Here is a 17661-nt window from a genome sequence, read left to right as displayed (position 1 = left end):
ATACTTGGGTTTAAACTTACGCTTAATCGATAGCCAGGTGTAAATCTATATGACCTATAAAATGTGCATGTAACTGCCTTTAAAAGAATAAAGAAGGAAAAGTCAAAACAACCTGCACATCTGTGCGAACGCCATCACTGCACTGTTAACTCTGACTGATGTGCCTTTGAACAGTTCCAGCATAACATGAGTTGAGATGAAGTATCAAAGATATCAAAGATCAAAGATTCATTACGCACAAAAGAAGGGTCATTAACACAAAGGAAACGAACTGTTTGATGGCAAATCGTTGATACTATGAGTGATTGATATAGAAATTTTCCAGCCCAACAGCTAAGAACATGCCTCAAAGTAGATATTACATGAAAGATTACTTAGGTATGGACCTGGTGTTGCCTTGTTCATTTAAAACAAGATGCGCGCTCAATCAACTGCTCTTACAAGTTCTCCGAAGACCCATCAAAGTCAGTTTATAAGTCAATTTATTATATTTTAAGTCGTGGTTTATTATACAATATAACATTAATAAAGGCAACCGGCTATAATAATAATAGTAATATCATATAGTAGCTATATTATTTTAGTATAGCCTATTATATAGTATACTATCTACTATATAATAGTATAGTGTAGGGTAGGCCTATATAAGGCTATAGGTTTAATATATATATATATATATATATATATAGGCCTACATACATTCATACATACATATAGGCTACATATAGCCTATATATATACATATAGGCTATATATATATATATATATACACTAATCATAGAATCATTGAAACATTTAAGTGCCAAACCCCTTCTTTGCTATCTCTCAGGAGAATAGATCACGTCCACAGTAGGTGATTTATCAACGGTTCTCTCAAGGGACAAGTTCTCCCACGTCGTTCCCCTTAGCTCATTAGTATTTATGATCTCCAAAAATACCTTAAACCAAAATCAATGTGGTCAGCTAGAGCAGGATCAATCCACAGCCGCAGTGGATCGATCACTTGCAATAGAGATGTCAGTTATGTGCCAGATTTCGTGGTGACATTGACAGTTTGCTTGCATGGGTAAACAAAAACACGTCATCATAGGAGTTTGGCGTTTTTCATAAAAGCTATAATCTCTGGTGAGACCTTTGAGTTACATCTGCGCGGAATGGGTTTTTTAATGCCGCTCCCGCCAAAAATATTTTTTAAAATATGTTTCACCCGAAACTTTCGCTTTTTGTCCCGTTCCCGCCCGCAAAAGCCCGTAGGAATGGTGTAGTCTACGTGGATTCAGTCCAGGTGTTGTGCCGAATTTCGACTCCCTGCCAAATTATTACCCCCCTCGTTGAAGTCAGTACCTGATTGCCTAATCCTAACCCCACCCCTAATCGTAACCCCTTCCCCACAACTAATCCTAAACCTACCAATACTAGGGGGTAATAATTTGGCGGGGGTCAAAATTCGGCACAACACCTGGTCCGGTTAGACTCTGCCTCGTTCTGGTGTAGGCTTCTTTTTTTCAATTTCCACACACGACGGTTCAGATAGGTTATCGAGTGCCAGACTTCTGCGTGCTGTATTAGATAATTATATTTTGCGGGAGCCACGAGTCATTAATTTCTCTCGCTTTCCGCGCACCCTCCCGCATCCGCGCTCAGCAATTCAACACTTGTCCCGTTAATCACTCTGTTGCGTCGGGTTCCGATTGCAGACCTCTGCTTGAGTCGTAGACCTACAGATGTGCAAAGCAGATGTGCGCATATTTGACATCAATGACTGTACAGTGAAGTGTCAAAACTTTGATTTGCATAAGTAGAACTATGTGCGAATAGATCTTAATGTTGTCTGAATATGAGAAGGTTGAAAAAAAGTCTAAATAAGGGATTTTCTAGATGTACAATGTATGAATTATCAGTAGACTTCTGAAATTAATTTCTGTCACTGAGGTACATTTTGCAGTGAGCATGCCTACATCTGTTGAGGTTGGTCTCGCGCAATAATCTTTTTTTTTTTTTTTGCCGCCCCATTGCCACTAAACTAAAGTTTAAACAAAACACTAATTTTTATGTTATTCGTTTATATGATGTTTATTTGTTAATTTGTTATATGTTAATCTATAATAATAGCCTATAACAAAACTAAAATTTCTTGTAGCCTACTTATGTTATGTCGACCTACCAAACGAAAAGCGCGGCAGTTGCTATGGTTACCTCATCAGGCAAAGGATACGTGTTTAGCACGCACTGTACTCTGACTAACATGTAATAACTATAACTTTATTTGAAACGTTTCATTTATGTAAAAAGAACACCCCGACCTTTTGTTTAAAATTCTTGTGGGGGGTTCAAGCCTTAATTTGAGACGTCCTAGTAATCAGACTTAGGCTATATGCGTTGGCAACCCTTTTATTATATACATAACATTTTCATTATATAAGTTTATATTACATTACATACGTTTACGACCAGAGCACAAATGTCATATTGGACTTGCTGCTGCTCTGTTCTAGATGATCCCGGTGAGGGAGCAGCACATGATCTCGCGATGAATGAATGAGAATTCGAGAATCTTGCACAAATTCTGTCACACCAACAACAATGGCCGCTGTGCGCAGACTAGGAGGCTTATTTAGGAGTTTGCCGTCATCTCCAAGGAATGCTCTTTTTCGTTCTCCGGTGAAGGATAGCCGATGTAAGGGAGCAGCAGTTGCTCTGGGTGTTGCGGCCGGAGGAGCGGTGTTGTATTATTATTATTCAGAAATGTGCGGATTCAGAGGGAGAAAAGCCCCGAAAAACGGAACGGGCTGTCGGGCTCTGCTGCCTTCACTTCCCGCTGTAGCCGCAAAGGAGAAGGTATGACTGTTCTCACAGTGCCACGTAACTGTTTCCTATTAGTGTTTTTTTCCTGGCAAGGGTTTTTCATTGTCAAGTCTATGCTGTGCAACTGCTTGTGGGACATCATGGAATTGGATTTTCATGCTGTAGAGTTTTGTGAATTGTTTTGCTTGATCAAACAAACATTCATAATTCTTCGAGACTATGACAATGCGCATTTGTGTGATGCTGCAGCAGGAAGAAGAAGGGCGCTTTCCCCAGTCATGGTGCTGAAATGACTGCGCACAACAGTCACTGTTTCAGATCTCAGATCCGAGCGTTACGGTTGGTTAAAGCAGCTATGAACCTGTGCTGTATCATAGAGGCCTGTCAAACAGTACCCTATCAGAAACGAGCTGTCATATCTAAGCACAGAATTCTTTGGCACGTGCATATAAACATATTTTTGGGATTTTTGTACCTTTGGCAGACGGTTAGATCTGGTTTCCAAGGGGTGACATATGTTTTGGTCTGACTGTTCCCCTTAGTAACTAAATGTTTTCTTGTTTGGGCTGGAAATGTTGCATAAGTCCTTCCCTTGTGTGAGTGGGTTACCACCTTGCTTGTGTGTGTGTGTGTGTGTGTATATATGTGTATATATAATTTATTCATGTGATGGCAAAGCTGAATTTTCAGCATCATTACTCCAGTCTTCAATGTCACATGATCCTTCAGAAATCATTATAATATGCTGATTTGGTAATCAGGTAACATTATTTTTATGATCAATGCTGCTTCATACTTTTTTTCAAATGTTGATAATTTTTTCAGGAATCTTTGATGAATAGAAAGTGTAATGAACAGCATTTATTGCATTTATTAACTCAATTTATTAAAAAAATGGCTGTAAAAAATAAATCTGCATTGTTTATCCTTTTGAAAAAAAATTCACAAAAATCTAACCTTTCATTGAAGGAAAAGAATTGAAAGTGGAGGGGAAATCACATTATGAAATAAATGTTTTTCTCTAAAACACGTTGGCCAGAATTATTGGCACCCCTAGAATTTTTTATGAGTAAAATATCTATGAAGTATATTCCCATTATTATTTACCTTTTTTAGCACACCAGGGTGACTAGGAACATGAAATTGTCTAGCTATGACTTCTTGTTTCACAGGAGTTTAAATATGGGGAAACACAAAGGTGTTCGCTCGTCTAAAACAAACTCATATTCAGTTGTCAGACACGACTCGATCTTCAAAAGGGACCGGATTCTATGGTCAGATGAAACTTAAAAAAGAGCTTTTTGGCAGCAAAGCCACCAGATGGGTTTGGTGCAAACAGGGATAACAAGTACCCCATACCCACGGTTAATATACAATATACCGCTGGATCTTTAATGTTGTGGGCCTATTTTTTTGCTGGAGGTCCTGGACATCTTGTTCAGATACATGGTATCATGGATTCTAGCAAATACCAACAGATAAAAAATCTGTTAGAAATCTTATAATGGGCCGTGGTTGGATCTTCCATCAGGACAACAATCCAAAACAAACATCAAAATCAACACAAAAATGTGTTATGGAGCACAAAATGAAGCTTCTGCCATGACCATCCCAGTTCCCAGACCTGATGAGTGGAGTGAACTGAAGAGGTGAAGCACCAACATGGATCTGGGAATCTGAAGGATCTGGAGAGATTCTGTATGGAGGAATGGTCTCTGATTGTTCTCCAAACTCATCAGGCATTATAGGAGAAAACTCAGAGCTGTTATCTTGGCAAAAGGAGATTGCAAAAAGTATTTAATAAAAGGGTGCCAATATTTGTGGCCAACGTGTTTTGGAGAAAAACATTTATTCTATAATGTGATTTCCCCCACACTTTCAATTATTTTACTTCAATGAAAGGTTAGATTTTTGCAAATTGTTTTGAATGAAAGATCAAAAGGATAAACAATGCAGATTTACTTTTGATAAGATGTTAACACATTTGTGTTTTGCTTGTCATTGGTTCTTGCAGGCTCCGCTGTTTGATTTTGACGAAGGTGACGTGTACATGTCGTCTCATGAGCATCGTTTCCGTCTCTTCAGCTCAGTGGAGTATGAGGGACAGCTGTACATGACTCCGCAGAACTTCATCGAGTCGGTCACCATGAGTGAGCCCCGCAGTGAGTAACATATGCTCCATCTAAACTCAGAGTTATACTTCATTTAAACTTCTGTAGGAACAGCAGCAGATTGCAAAGCTCTTTACTGTAAAATCTGCTTAATTTGCCTTACTTTAAAAAGCATGCAAAATGTTTGCTTTGTTTCACAGATAGGGCTTAGATTAAACCAGGATTAGGCCTTAGTTAAATTTGGACATTTAAGTAACTTTTTTTTAAATGTGCCTTAGAAAAAACATAACTGGTGTGCATCTTGAGAGAAAAATAAGATATGTCAGTGCAAGTTGCTTTCAGTTAAGACAGCTCCAGCATGCATTTTCGCCTTGTCTGTGAAACCGGGTAACAGTATTGATACCATGGTCTGGGTGAATACTCGATTCTGATTGGCTGCAGGTTGTCCATTAAAAAGTGATAGAGGACACCTAGTAAATAAACCTTCAGGTGTAACCAGGGAAACCAAGTTATTGTTTGTAAAAACTTTAGATTTCGATTGTAAAACTAATTAAAATATAAACTAATGTTTTAAAAATGTGTTATTTGGCAAGTGACCATGGTATAAGCGGGTTAATGCCCTTCGAGGTGTCCATTGTCAAGTATAAATGGACTGCGCTGCACTTCGGATGTTTAGATAGAGATGTTTAGATCTCCCTGTTTTACTTATTTAAATAAGATTAAAAAAAGAACAATCATATTGTTATTTAAGGAAAATATGACTAGCTTCTTTTCCCCAAGTACTTCATAGTTCACATAATATAATTAGGACAGCAGTGTGAATTAAATGTTTTGTTGTCGTGCCTTAATCTAATAGTGTGCTAATTAATAGACATTAGTAATGAAAGTTAGTGGGTCTTAATGGGCCGGATCAAAGCTATGAGCCAAAGAGAAGAGAGCCACAGCAGTGCTTACTTAGCTGTTAATCTCTACTGTTGTTTTGTCTTTGAAGTGCATATCTTGATGGAATAAATACAATAAATGTCATAATGTTCCAGACATACCAGGCGTTAATCTTATATAAAAAGAGCATGACATCCATTAATGCTACACCTGCAAAAGTTTATTGTTTGTCCTTGCTTCATGTCGTGACAAAGGTTGAGCATAGAGTTGCACGATTGATCATTAAAAGATCGTGATTTTGATTCCAACACTCATGCCATCTTATTCCTAAATGACAACGATTTGCCTCTGTCTATTAAACCTTTGGACAAGCACGATCACAGCGGAACATTCAAGTCTGCCGCTGACCCAGAGAGAGCAGTTGTCATGTTTAGATATGAAACAGCTTCTCAAACAGTCTTTTCAACCATTATTTCTGTTACAATAAGTAATATGGACCCTTTTCACATTTCCAGAGTTCCAAGTGTTAATTTTTTTTTGTCATTAAGTTCCAAGGTGATATAACATAACAACATATAGCGTAATAAATGTGTATAAAAGTTAAAAACTTTACTAGATTTGTGATGTAATAACTGTGGAAACGCCTCCTCAAATAGAGTATATAGAATCACCTTTTGAAAGTAACTTGACGTTTCAAAAAAGGTTTGTATCAATGACATCGTTTCAGCAGTAGGTGGCTACAAGTGACCGTTGGAAATGTATTTGTCATTGAATCATTGATTCAGAATGGCTGATTAGCATGAATAGCAGAAGGGAGGTGTGATTCTAATGTGATATGGATCATTTGTAAATGTAGTTGTTTTGTTTCTATGTTTGCAACAATGACATATGTTCATCATACATAAATGAAGACACAATCAGGATAGCAGTTGCATTATGTCAGATTATGCTGTATGCTCTTGGCACATGAAGCAAAGCCTGTGGGACAAACTGACCTTGAGCCTCCAGCAGAGCTCCATAGGGCTGCTTGGCTGGTTGCTATGAGAGAGAACAGGACTGTGTAGCCCAGCTCTGTTCCTGTACACTAACTGTAAATGAACCCTCTCTCTGCAAAAAACAAAACAAAACACAATTTAAAAACCTTTAATTGCAGGATTTTGTTGAGCAGAAAAATGCTACTCTGAAAACCATCTCATTGTTTTGTCTGATTGTTAAATGGCGTGAGACCCCTATCCTGATCTTATCTAACAGGCCACCCTCTTTCTGTTTCTTTTTGTTGCTCTCCATTCTTCTTAGTCAAAAAACCTTGGAGGTCCCTCAACAAACAGGTATGATAGCTCAGTTAAATTAGGCCTATTTATTATTTATCGATAATATTTAGGTTTGCATTTCATAGTGTATTTATGCATGCAAATAATGTACAGTCCAGAGATGTTTTTTTTTACACTGTATGTTTTGTCATGTTTTGTAGGAGCTGGAGAAGATCTTGTCTGACACTCCACCAGTTTGGAAAGGAACATCCAAGCTGTTCCGGAACTTTCGGGAACGAGGTGGGTTTTGAATTTCAGCTCATTAATAGAACTAAAACACTTTATTGGGGTCGTGTGCAAGTGTGTGTGTGTGTGTGTATGCAAACAAATATGGAAATTATTCATCAATCATCATTCTATCTCTCATAATATATACTGCCGCTCTAAAGTGTGGGGTCAATAATTCCATTCAGTGTCACATGATCCTTCAGAAATCATTCTAATATGCTGCTTTTCTGCTCAATAAATATTTCTTATTATCAGTTTTGAAAACGGTTGGGCTGCTTAACATTTTTATGGATTTTTTGGTTATTAGTTCAAAAGAACCTAATTTTATTTGAAATAGAAATATTTTGTAACACTGTCACAGTCATTACTGTCACTTTCGATGAATGTAATGCATCCTTGCTGAATAGAAGTATTAATTTCTTTAAAAATGTCTTCCTGATCCCAAACCTTTGAATGTTAGTGCATAATTATATTATGTAAATCTTGAAAAAAGAAGAAGAGAAGAAATCACATTTGATTTTCTTAGTAGTTCTGTTCTTAAAAGTACCATGGCATTACCATACTTTTTTTGCTTGTTTGTTTTTGACCATGATGTCATGACCTTCTTCGAACTATCTATTCATATACCATGTAAAGAACGTGGTATATGAATACAGTACTCAGTGTCGATGTACCTTGAAATTACCACCTAATAGACAGAAATGGGGCTAAAAAGGCTGTTTCTCAGTTTTGTGGCTGGTGTACAGAATAATATAAAGTTAAATCCAGTCTTTCAGAGTTTTTCTGAGTGATGCTGAATTGTCCTCGCCATTCCCGTCTCTCGTTCTCTTTCTTTCTTGTTCTCTCTCACTGGGTACCAGTCAAGCACCAGTTAAGCCTAGGCCTGAGGCTTTCACTTCCTGTGAGCACTCCTAAAAATAACTCGGTTCACTCTCTACGTCTCCCTCTCTCTTACTGTTTCCATTTCCTCCCTCTCATTCTCTCACTGGGACCAGTGCAACGTACAATCTCCAGGCAAAATACATGCTTTCTGACCAAAACGAAGAATAAAACATAAAAACAGAGTGCATGGCATTAATACATAAATAAATATTGTTGAAATAACTGCACGAGCGAGCAGTTTTTCAGCAGCACAGCCACAATTAAAGTATTTGCCTGTGGCGTACGCAACAGCACTTGCTCACACCACCAGCTAATTCCCAGTGGTGATAATTATACACACACACACACACACACAACCACTCCACCCTCTTACACTCCAGCAGGACTCTAAAAATAAACCTTCTGAATTCTGTTCTTCCTTGTAGTAATTGCAGTTTTTAAAATCCTCACCTTAAATTGGCGGTGGTACATTTATCTCGGTTTCACTGATGATGAGCCATGCATCCAGAAGGTGCCTGTGTGCCAGAAGCTTCAGCTTGACTCGGCATCTGATCTAAAGCTGTGGTAATGATAGCATGCAGAAGTTAATTGAGGAAGCTGTGCTAACGAGATCCGTGAATGTGCTCTGGTCTCCAAGGAGCAGTTTCTAAGAGAAAGCGAACACAGCGGACGTCATAGTGAAGAACTTGAAGGAAGCATGGGAAGTTCAAAAGTTGCAGGACAATCTTCAGTATGACTTTGAGAAATCCTTATATCAAGGAATTGAACACCAAGAACACTATTGATTGATTTATGAGTATGATTGTTTACTTAAAATTATGTATTAGCAAATACTGTTTGGGTTCCAAAATGTATTTATTTGATCATTTATTGGTTTGTTCGTTTATTTATTTTTTAGTTAGTTAGTTAGTTAGTTTAATTTTGAGTAATACATATTACTAATATGTAATAATATAATAATAATAATAAAATATTAATAATAATATTTATTTATTTATGTGTATGACTTTGTTTCCCCTTAAAATAAAACAGCAAACATGTTTTTTATTTTTTATTTATTGGTTTATTAATTTATTTATGAGTATGATTGTTTCCTTAAAATAATGTATTTTTCCTATAAAAATAGCACAATGGCCTGCATGTAAATTTTGCTTGAATTTACTTTACAACTGCAAATAGTAAAAAATAACTCTAAAACTAAAATATATGTATTTGGTCTTTAATATAAACTAACCATCCAGTCATGCAAATAATATGGCAAATAAATAGAAATAGAAAATCTTCCTTTTAAGAAATGAGAAAACGCATCCCATACCTTTAGTTTTTCATGTCATTTTCCCAAATTAAACAGTACGTTTGCAAAAATTCTGTCACTTGGCCAGCCAAATTAGACATGTACCAACATGAACAGGTTATGTGACATGTCCTCATCTTACTGTTGAACCTGGGATTAATATTTGATTTCAAGTTTTTTTTTTTGTTGTTGGGTCCATGTTAAATCTGGTTGAGAACCACTAATACAGACCGTATGAATAGCACTTTTGTGCATGTTTTTTTTATAACAAAAATGCTGCAAATATTTTCCATTACTGTTGATACGCATCCAGATCAGGAACCAGACCTTTCTCGAGAACGATCGGTATGCAAACCTTTAAAAGTATGTATCATCTCGTACAAACACATCAGATTTGGCATTTAAAGTCAATACACCTCACTAGGAGACAATCCATCCTTAAAATTGGGACTGTATTGAACAGGAATGAATGGAATGTAAAACAGCGCCTCTTCGTTTAAGGAGCCCTGCGCCAAAACAAAGATTTACTGCATATGTAAGCAGCATATAAACATTAACAAAATGTCTGCAGCTAAAAGCCTGGTTTTACTAGTTTAAAGCAGCTTTTAGACATCAATTAATCTGTTTTAGATCCCCAATGATAACATTTGACCCAGAGTCTTCAGGTCTAACCACAGTGAATTTGAAAGGAGTAGTTCACCTAAAATGAAAATGAAAAATCCATTATAAACCCTGTATTATTTTCCATAAAACATCTATTCCAGATGTTAAAATGTCAAAGTTTCTATTGAACATGAGTGCAAATGAGATTTGAGAGCTCTGGCAGAGTGAACGCTTGTCAGGGAATAAGTTCAGTTCCTTCTAAGGCAAATAAGTAAATATCCTCGAATCTTGTCTCTTTTGGCCCAAGTTGTCTTGCTCAGTGGACTTTGAAAGCCTCTGCATTGCTTGAGTGAGTGTGTGAGACTGCTGGGGTTGGGTTGAATTTTCAGTGTCAGGTTTTCCTCCCGAAGGCGCACAGGCAGTGTCCCGTAACACTCAGTCCACTCACCCTGAACTATCTGTATGCCTGCTACTGTCTCCATGTCCCCCTTCACACAGAAGCTGTGGAGAGAAACACACTCAGTGGAGGTGTAGGAAAACGTATCCCTTCTCTCTGCCCTCCCCCAGTGCCTTTACAGGACTTCCATCTTTCCATCAGCCCACCTTCGCTTTGTCTCTTTTTTGCCTTTCTTTTGACTCTCACTCTCTCTGTCCTCCGTACTCTACTTTGCCACTTTTCTCACGAGTCTAACAAAAGCAGGGACAGTTCCCTGTCTAAATGGGGCACATCTCCTTGTCCTGACGGATGCCTCTAGAACACCCTTATCCAAACAGAAGCCTTTGAACGCTACAGCCGGTCACTCACTGTGTCAAAGTCTTCAGCTTCAGTGTGTGGGCCAAACGCGGGGCAAATGTTGCCTAAATGTAGATGGACACTTTAGCTGAGAGGCACCTTTTTAGATGTTATCATCATGAAAGAGGGGATTACTTGTCCTGGCTTTTTTTTTTTTTTTGGAGCAGGAGAAGAAGGGAAAAGGGTATGGAAAACGACTCCATCTATCTCTAGAGGCCCCTAGCTTTGAAAATTCAGTAAACATTTTAATCCAAGCTTCAGATGAGCCGCCTCCTGAGTTTTCAGTTTAGACAAAGAGTAAAAAGAAAAAGGAGAGATTATAAAAAGGGAAGACGTGACCATTTGAAGGTTGTTAGTGTGTTACTGTACATTAGCAGAATGGATGTGACCCTTTGATATCCTTTTTCAGGCATCATCGCTTACACGGAGTATCTCTTTCTGCTCTGCATTCTGACAAGTGAGTATGACCTCTATCTCTCCATCTTTTCTCCCTCTTAACCTTTCATTCTTATCCCATGCTTTAGTTTGCTGTGCCTCTCTCTTTTGAAATCAGCACACTATGTATCCTATTTTAAACATGAATCAAGGATCGTTCTGGTCCATGGATGTTTTATGTCTATAGTGTGGCTCAGACTCAGACAAGGCCCACCCAGACTCTCACCCTCACCCAAAAAAGTTTCGCTAAAGCCACATTTTACTCACTGCACATTTATCAGTGTTTTAGACTTTGTGCCCGAGTACAGAGAGTTTGAGAGAGATTGCTATTTCTAAGCTCACAAGACTATATTCTCAGTTATATGTGTGTATATATATATCATTGAAATGTCAAATGTTTCTCATTCTTGTGTGTGTAGGCTATATATAAACATATATATGTATTTGTCTGGACAGCAGACCGCAATTTATGCCTATAATCATAAAAAAGCTTTAGTGCAAATTGAATTTTAATTTTTTTGTATTTAAAGTGTTAAGTTATCTCAGTTTTATCACCAGTTGTCGAATTTTGTCTGACTAACAAAATTCATTTGAATTCCCTAAAAATGTTCGTAATCAGAACCCCAGTTGGAACACTTAAAAATTCGAGTGAAATCGATAAAATTATTAAAAGTTGTAAAAAAAAAAGCGACAATTTTCGCTTATGCAAATATACAATTCCATATACATTTGTCATCTATCTAGAAACAAATTAGACAAATGTTGCACTTTACATTTATTAATGAATAGCATAGCCCAGGTAGTTTTCTGATGGGTGCATTTGACGGGAAATATTTCCGTTCAAATTAATATCTCAGACTTTAATATCTTGGCAAATCTGAGCACAGTTTGTTACATTGTTGAGATGAAACATTCATGTATGTGAATAGGGTCTTTTCCTCAAGATACAAATTTGAGAAGCAGAAAACTTCAACAAAAGTCTTCATTTGTTCTCCATGTACCGTTTAGGAGAAATAACTGAGATCTAATTTATGATTGTCCATTCGTACAGAGTTGTCTGACTAAGCTAGCGTCCAAAAGTAGCTGTGACACACAGTATAAACAGAAATGAACTGCCTAACATGTTCCCTCCTCTGCTGTTACTTGGGCAACATAACAAAGTGAAGGAGGCATGTGGCTCTTGATGGGTTGAAAAACACCTGAAGAGAGTGATGAAAGGAAAAGTGGTGAAAGCAAAAGTGTATTGGAAGTTCTTGGGGTGATAACAGGTTCTTACAAATGTGGGCCTCACCTCTGATCTGATCTCGGATTTAGCCACCTAGTGGTTAAATGTTTAATAATGATTAATTTTCCATTTCCAATAATGGTTTACCAGAGTAAATACATTTATGCGTAGTATTGTTTAATTATATTCATGGTATAGCATATTGTAATAAGTTAACATTCTTTTCACATCTATTCTTCAGAGCCTCATGCAGGCTTTAAGATTGCCTTTAACATGTTTGACGCTGACGGTAACCAGATGGTGGATAAACGGGAATTTCTTGTGGTGAGTGGATAGAGTGTAGATTCTGGCCTTAGAAGTTTGTTTTTAAACAATCGTCTTGGTTATTTAATCATTCGACTTTATTTATTTGCTCTATTTCTTTTAATAGTTGCAAGAAATCTTCCGAAAGAAAAATGAGAAGAAAGGAAGAAAGGGAGATGCAGAAAAATCTGCTCAACTGGTAAGTTGATATCAGGTTTTTTGTTTGTAATAATATTGTAATCTATTTTTAAGTTCCAGTTATCCCAAATTGTACATTTAAAGTTATAATCCTGTATAAAAATGAAAGCTTTACACATTTGCACATTTAATTTGGAATCGTACAAATCAAAAACTACTTAGATAAAGTTCCATATACATTTGTCATCTATCTAGAAACAAATGCTTTACAATAATTGTATAGCAGTAAGCAGTAAAAAGGTTATCACAACTTTTTACCTCACAATTCTGACTTTTTTCCACATTATTGCAAGTTTACATCTCGCAATTCTGGCTTTTTTTCTCAGAATTGCGTGATATAAACTTGCAATTGTGAGTCATAAAGTCAGAATTGCGTGATATGAAGCCTCAATTGCATGTTATAAAGCCAGAATTGCGAGTTTGTATCACAATTCTTACTTTATAACACACAATTGCAATTCCTCAGAATTGGACTTTACAGTTTACAGTTAGAAAGTCTGAATTGTGAGATATAAACTCGCAATTGTGAGGGAAAAAGTTGCAATTACCTTTTTAAATTGTGAGATTATATCGCAGAATTCTGAGGAAAAAGTCTGACTTGCGAGATGTGAACTCGCAATTAGGAGAAAAATAGTCTGAATTGCGAACAATTGTGCGATAAAGTCACAATTTCCCTGTTTGTTTAATTTTATTTATCTCATGGCGGAAACAAGCTTCCATACATTGCATATTTCTTTGTCTTTTCTCGCAAAGGGGTTTTTAGATGTTGAGTTATATGGCATAATAAAGTTACGTTTATTGTAGCAAATCAGTAGTGGTCAGTATTGTCTAAATGCCCCCCCTTCTTTTAAATTGATGAGCGGGACATATTATTGGAGAAGAGTTTAATCCAAAATCAGTTTTAGGGATTACTAGTATCTGTTTCTGTAGAGCCATGCAAACAAGAGGATTTCATGAGATCAACAGAAGTTCAAAGACTTGGGATATAGGCTCTGTCTTTCTCTGTTTACCACATTGTCTTTTTTTCCACATTACTGAGGATTCTTATTTAAAATGATGCCTCTTTTGTTATTCTTCTGTATAACGGGAAATGGATATTTTGCCATGACACAATACAACTTTTTATGTTTTGTGCCTTGGCAACCAGTATCAAGAGCAAACATGTATTTTTAAATGCTGCAAATAAATCAAACCTAACATTGGGAAATACGTTTTTCAGAATCACGTTTTTTGAGGTCACAAATGTTGTTTTTACTGAGAATATTGCCAAGACGTTTGGCTTATTTTGATTAATGTGCGTGTCCAGATGTCATTTTCTTTAGGCTCTTATTAGTTTCTAAGAAGAGAACATTACTGTGAAAAATTTACCTGTCATATAATTGTGTTTTAATTTGTAATTTGTTTCAAATGTCAGTTTCAGTGTTGGAGGTATAAGTAAAACATAACCACTAAGTAGAATTGCTGTTTGGCAACAACTTTGAGCTTATATGCATTGTGCTTTATTATAATCTAATTAAGATGCTTGTTTGTCAAATTACTATGGGATAAAAATGTTGCCAGTTTGTGAAAACTTAATCAGAGATATTGTTATTGTGTGAAGGATCATATACTTTGTGTAAAAATCTTTCAACATATCATTACTAAATTATATACTGTTCTGCATAAGATATAAATGGAGGAGTCACATCCATTCACACTCACTGAATTCAGCGCTCTTTGAAAGCACTTAGTGTGAAATACTGGTACTGTAACATGTAATTAGTGGTGTTTGCATCAGTATTTGTTTTGCTCGTACTTGGGGTTAGTAACATGAGCAAACCCCTAACCCTAAAGCCTCGTTCACACCGCTAACAACTTTGTCGCTGTATGACACAAGTCTCTGTACTGTGAAGATGCTTGTGGGCGTTCCTAATGCTGTCGCTCTAATGTTATTGGTAGACTGCACGTCTGGCCATATCTTTAGAAAATGCAATCACAAATGATATACAAAACTAAGATATCATTCTAATTTGACTAGGAATTAAACAAATTAAAAGTAGCATCTGCTGTTGGGAGAGTGTCGTGATATTAAGCAGTGCTCTGTGCGTTCAATCATTAACCAGGTTCACGATCGTTCAATCAATGAATTAAACTCAATCATACTGTCAAAAATTATTAAAACGTCATTTGAATTTATTAATCAACTATTTATTAATCAACTAACCCTATTAATCAACATAATTCAGGGGAAACTGTAATATGAACTGCAGCCGTGTTAAACTGCTCACTGCATCATATAATTAACACACATACACACACACATATAACACACATAGGGCCTAACGGTTCTCATCCGGGCCTGCTGGTACACTTACGGTTTCATTTTCCACTGTGGGGCTGATAACAGACACTCTTGGAATGTAATACAAAAGCGTTGGTCGTTGCCTTGGTAACACGAGAGTTTACAGACGATATGAGATGTAAATAGCGACCGCGTTATGAAGGATGATCAGATATTTCTTTTAATTGTATTATTCATTTGTGTTTTAAAGGGGTGGTTGAATATGATTTCACTTTTCTAACTTTAGTTAGTGTGTAATGTTGCTGTTTGAGCATAAACAACATCTGCAAAGTTATGACGCTCAAAGTTCAAAGCAAAGGGAGATATTTTATTTTAAAGAAAAAGCTTTTTAAGGGCTACAACAAACGGCTGGTAGGGACTACATGACATTCCTCCTGGGTTAGTGACATCACCAACCCTAAAATTTACATAAACCCCGCCCCCCGGAACACGATTTATAGATTATCAAGACAGAATATGCTAATTAATGACTATAAGATAACTACATATAAGCTACATAAATTCACCAACTAACCATTCAGAAATGTTGTATGTTGTCACTTCTTCTTGAGTCTCTCCATCTTTCTGACTTCGGTTTGAACATAAAAGGCTAAAAGTTTTTGAAATGTTCAGTGCATGTCTGTGTGAGGTAAAAGGACACAAGCTGTTGTAGCTCCGCCCCCTGTGCTGGGAGCAGCAGCTCATTTGCATTTAAAGGGACAGACACAAAAAAGGAGCATTTTTGCTCACCCTCAAAAAGTGATAACTTTAACATGCTATATAAAAATATCTGTGGGGTATTTTGAGCTAAAACTTAACATACACACTCAAAGACTTATTTTACATCTTTCGAAAAGCGCATTATACCACCCCTTTAAGTCTCTCAAATAGCACGCTAGAGAGAAACTGGTAGCCAGGCAACAGACAAGTGACCAATCTTGAGTTGCAACGTCACTTTAGGGATTCTACCGGTTAGACAACCGTGCTGAGAACGGTTTGTAATCGTGCCGTGCCGTACCAGGCTCAAGTGGAAACACAACCGGAACGTTTCTTTCCGTTCTAAGAACCGTTCGGCCCGACGGTGGAAAAGCGGCTAATGTATGAACTCACTGACTGCTGACAGTTTCTTTTTCACGCATCAATTTTAATTTGTGGTTACAGTCAGTATAAATCAGTGAAATCGATCCAAAACTCTGTCCGGTCTTGCCTGCTCTCGAGACGGTGTCTTCACTCCTATTGTTTGTCGCTCGCGAAATTTGCTTAAAGTTAAAAACTCTTGTCGTGTGTCACCAACGGTCACTGTCGCTTGTGTCGCCAAAAGTCGCCAACTCTCCATTGAAAATGAATGGAATCATGTCGCTTAGCTTCGTGTCGCTGGCGGTGTGAACGAGGCTTAAGTGTTAAACTTTAGTACGTAAAGCATAAACATTTGATACCTCAAATCATGCAGGTTGTCAAAGAAAAGTCATGTTATATCTAGGGATGCACCAATATTAAAATTCAGGCAGATAACAAAATGCCAATAATAAATGCATTAATAAATGTAAATTCTGATTTTACTGCCAGATGACAAATTGGGTTAAAAATCTGATTGGTGTGCATTGAACGAGGGACCCGAGCCTTATATTGGGGTCTTTTGACTTGGGTCATAAAGCCACCTCTTAGCAACACCCTAGCACTCAGAACTTAGCAACCGCAGAACAACGCCCTAACAACCAGCCACAACAACCTAGCATCATGATGGCGAGTATTGCAGAGGCAAGCACTGCTCACATTTTCTTCAGAAAATGTACAAGTTATATATGAGATGCTCAAAATCCCATATATATCTTAAAGAGTACAATTGGCCATCCTCTGTAAACTTCCTCTAGACTGTATTTGTTTTGCCTGCATTGGGTTCTTATCTCATTCACATGTCCAGTTTATCAAGGGCTGTCTGAGCGGGAGCCAGTCGTATTTCATCCCCTCTTGGAAGTGTGCCAACTGTCCTGTAGTTAAACCACTTCCTATTTTTTGCATGTTTAACCTGTGTCTTTGTCCATCTCTTCTTATGTGGTTCTCTCCTTCCTCTCCTCTTCCGCATGCTGTGACCTCTCCTCTCGTCTCTGTAGAGTATGCAGCTCTATGGATATCAGGTTGCACCCGTAAACAGCGTATGTATCACCCCCGGCCCTCTGACCTGTGAACTATAACCTCTGTGTGAATCTTGAAATCATGGAAGGAATGATGGGAGAATGAGAGAATGAAAATGAGGAGGGAGGTGGAGTGGACC

At 37.3% G+C, this 17661-nt stretch overlaps 1 protein-coding gene across 10 annotated transcripts in view; it reads left to right on the top strand.

Annotated features, from left to right (window-relative positions):
• Positions 1-2546: 2546 nt before the first annotated feature.
• The window catches only part of micu3a (mitochondrial calcium uptake family, member 3a), a 33165-nt gene continuing 18050 nt past the window's right edge, over positions 2547-17661 (top strand). For 4 of the 10 annotated variants that reach the window (XR_014604307.1, XR_014604308.1, XM_084101091.1 and 1 more), the window contains exons 1-8: positions 2564-2838; positions 4820-4967; positions 7095-7126; positions 7270-7348; positions 11318-11365; positions 12810-12892; positions 12999-13070; positions 17501-17542. Coding sequence is in view for 6 of the 10 variants with exons in the window: in XM_084101091.1 (XP_083957217.1) it covers positions 2584-2838; positions 4820-4967; positions 7095-7126; positions 7270-7348; positions 11318-11365; positions 12810-12892; positions 12999-13070; positions 17501-17542 (759 nt within the window). In the remaining 4 variants the exon portion in view is untranslated. Of the gene's footprint in view, positions 2839-4819; positions 4968-7094; positions 7127-7269; positions 7349-11317; positions 11366-12809; positions 12893-12998; positions 13071-17500; positions 17543-17661 lie in introns of all 10 variants that reach the window. The other 6 variants (XR_014604306.1, XM_084101095.1, XM_084101094.1 and 3 more) reach the window with 3 other exon arrangements.

This window comes from Abramis brama, assembly GCF_963993115.1.
Source record: "Abramis brama genome assembly, chromosome: 2".
Classification (NCBI taxonomy): Eukaryota; Metazoa; Chordata; class Actinopteri; order Cypriniformes; family Leuciscidae; genus Abramis; species Abramis brama.
This window is presented reverse-complemented; position numbering and strand designations above follow the sequence as displayed.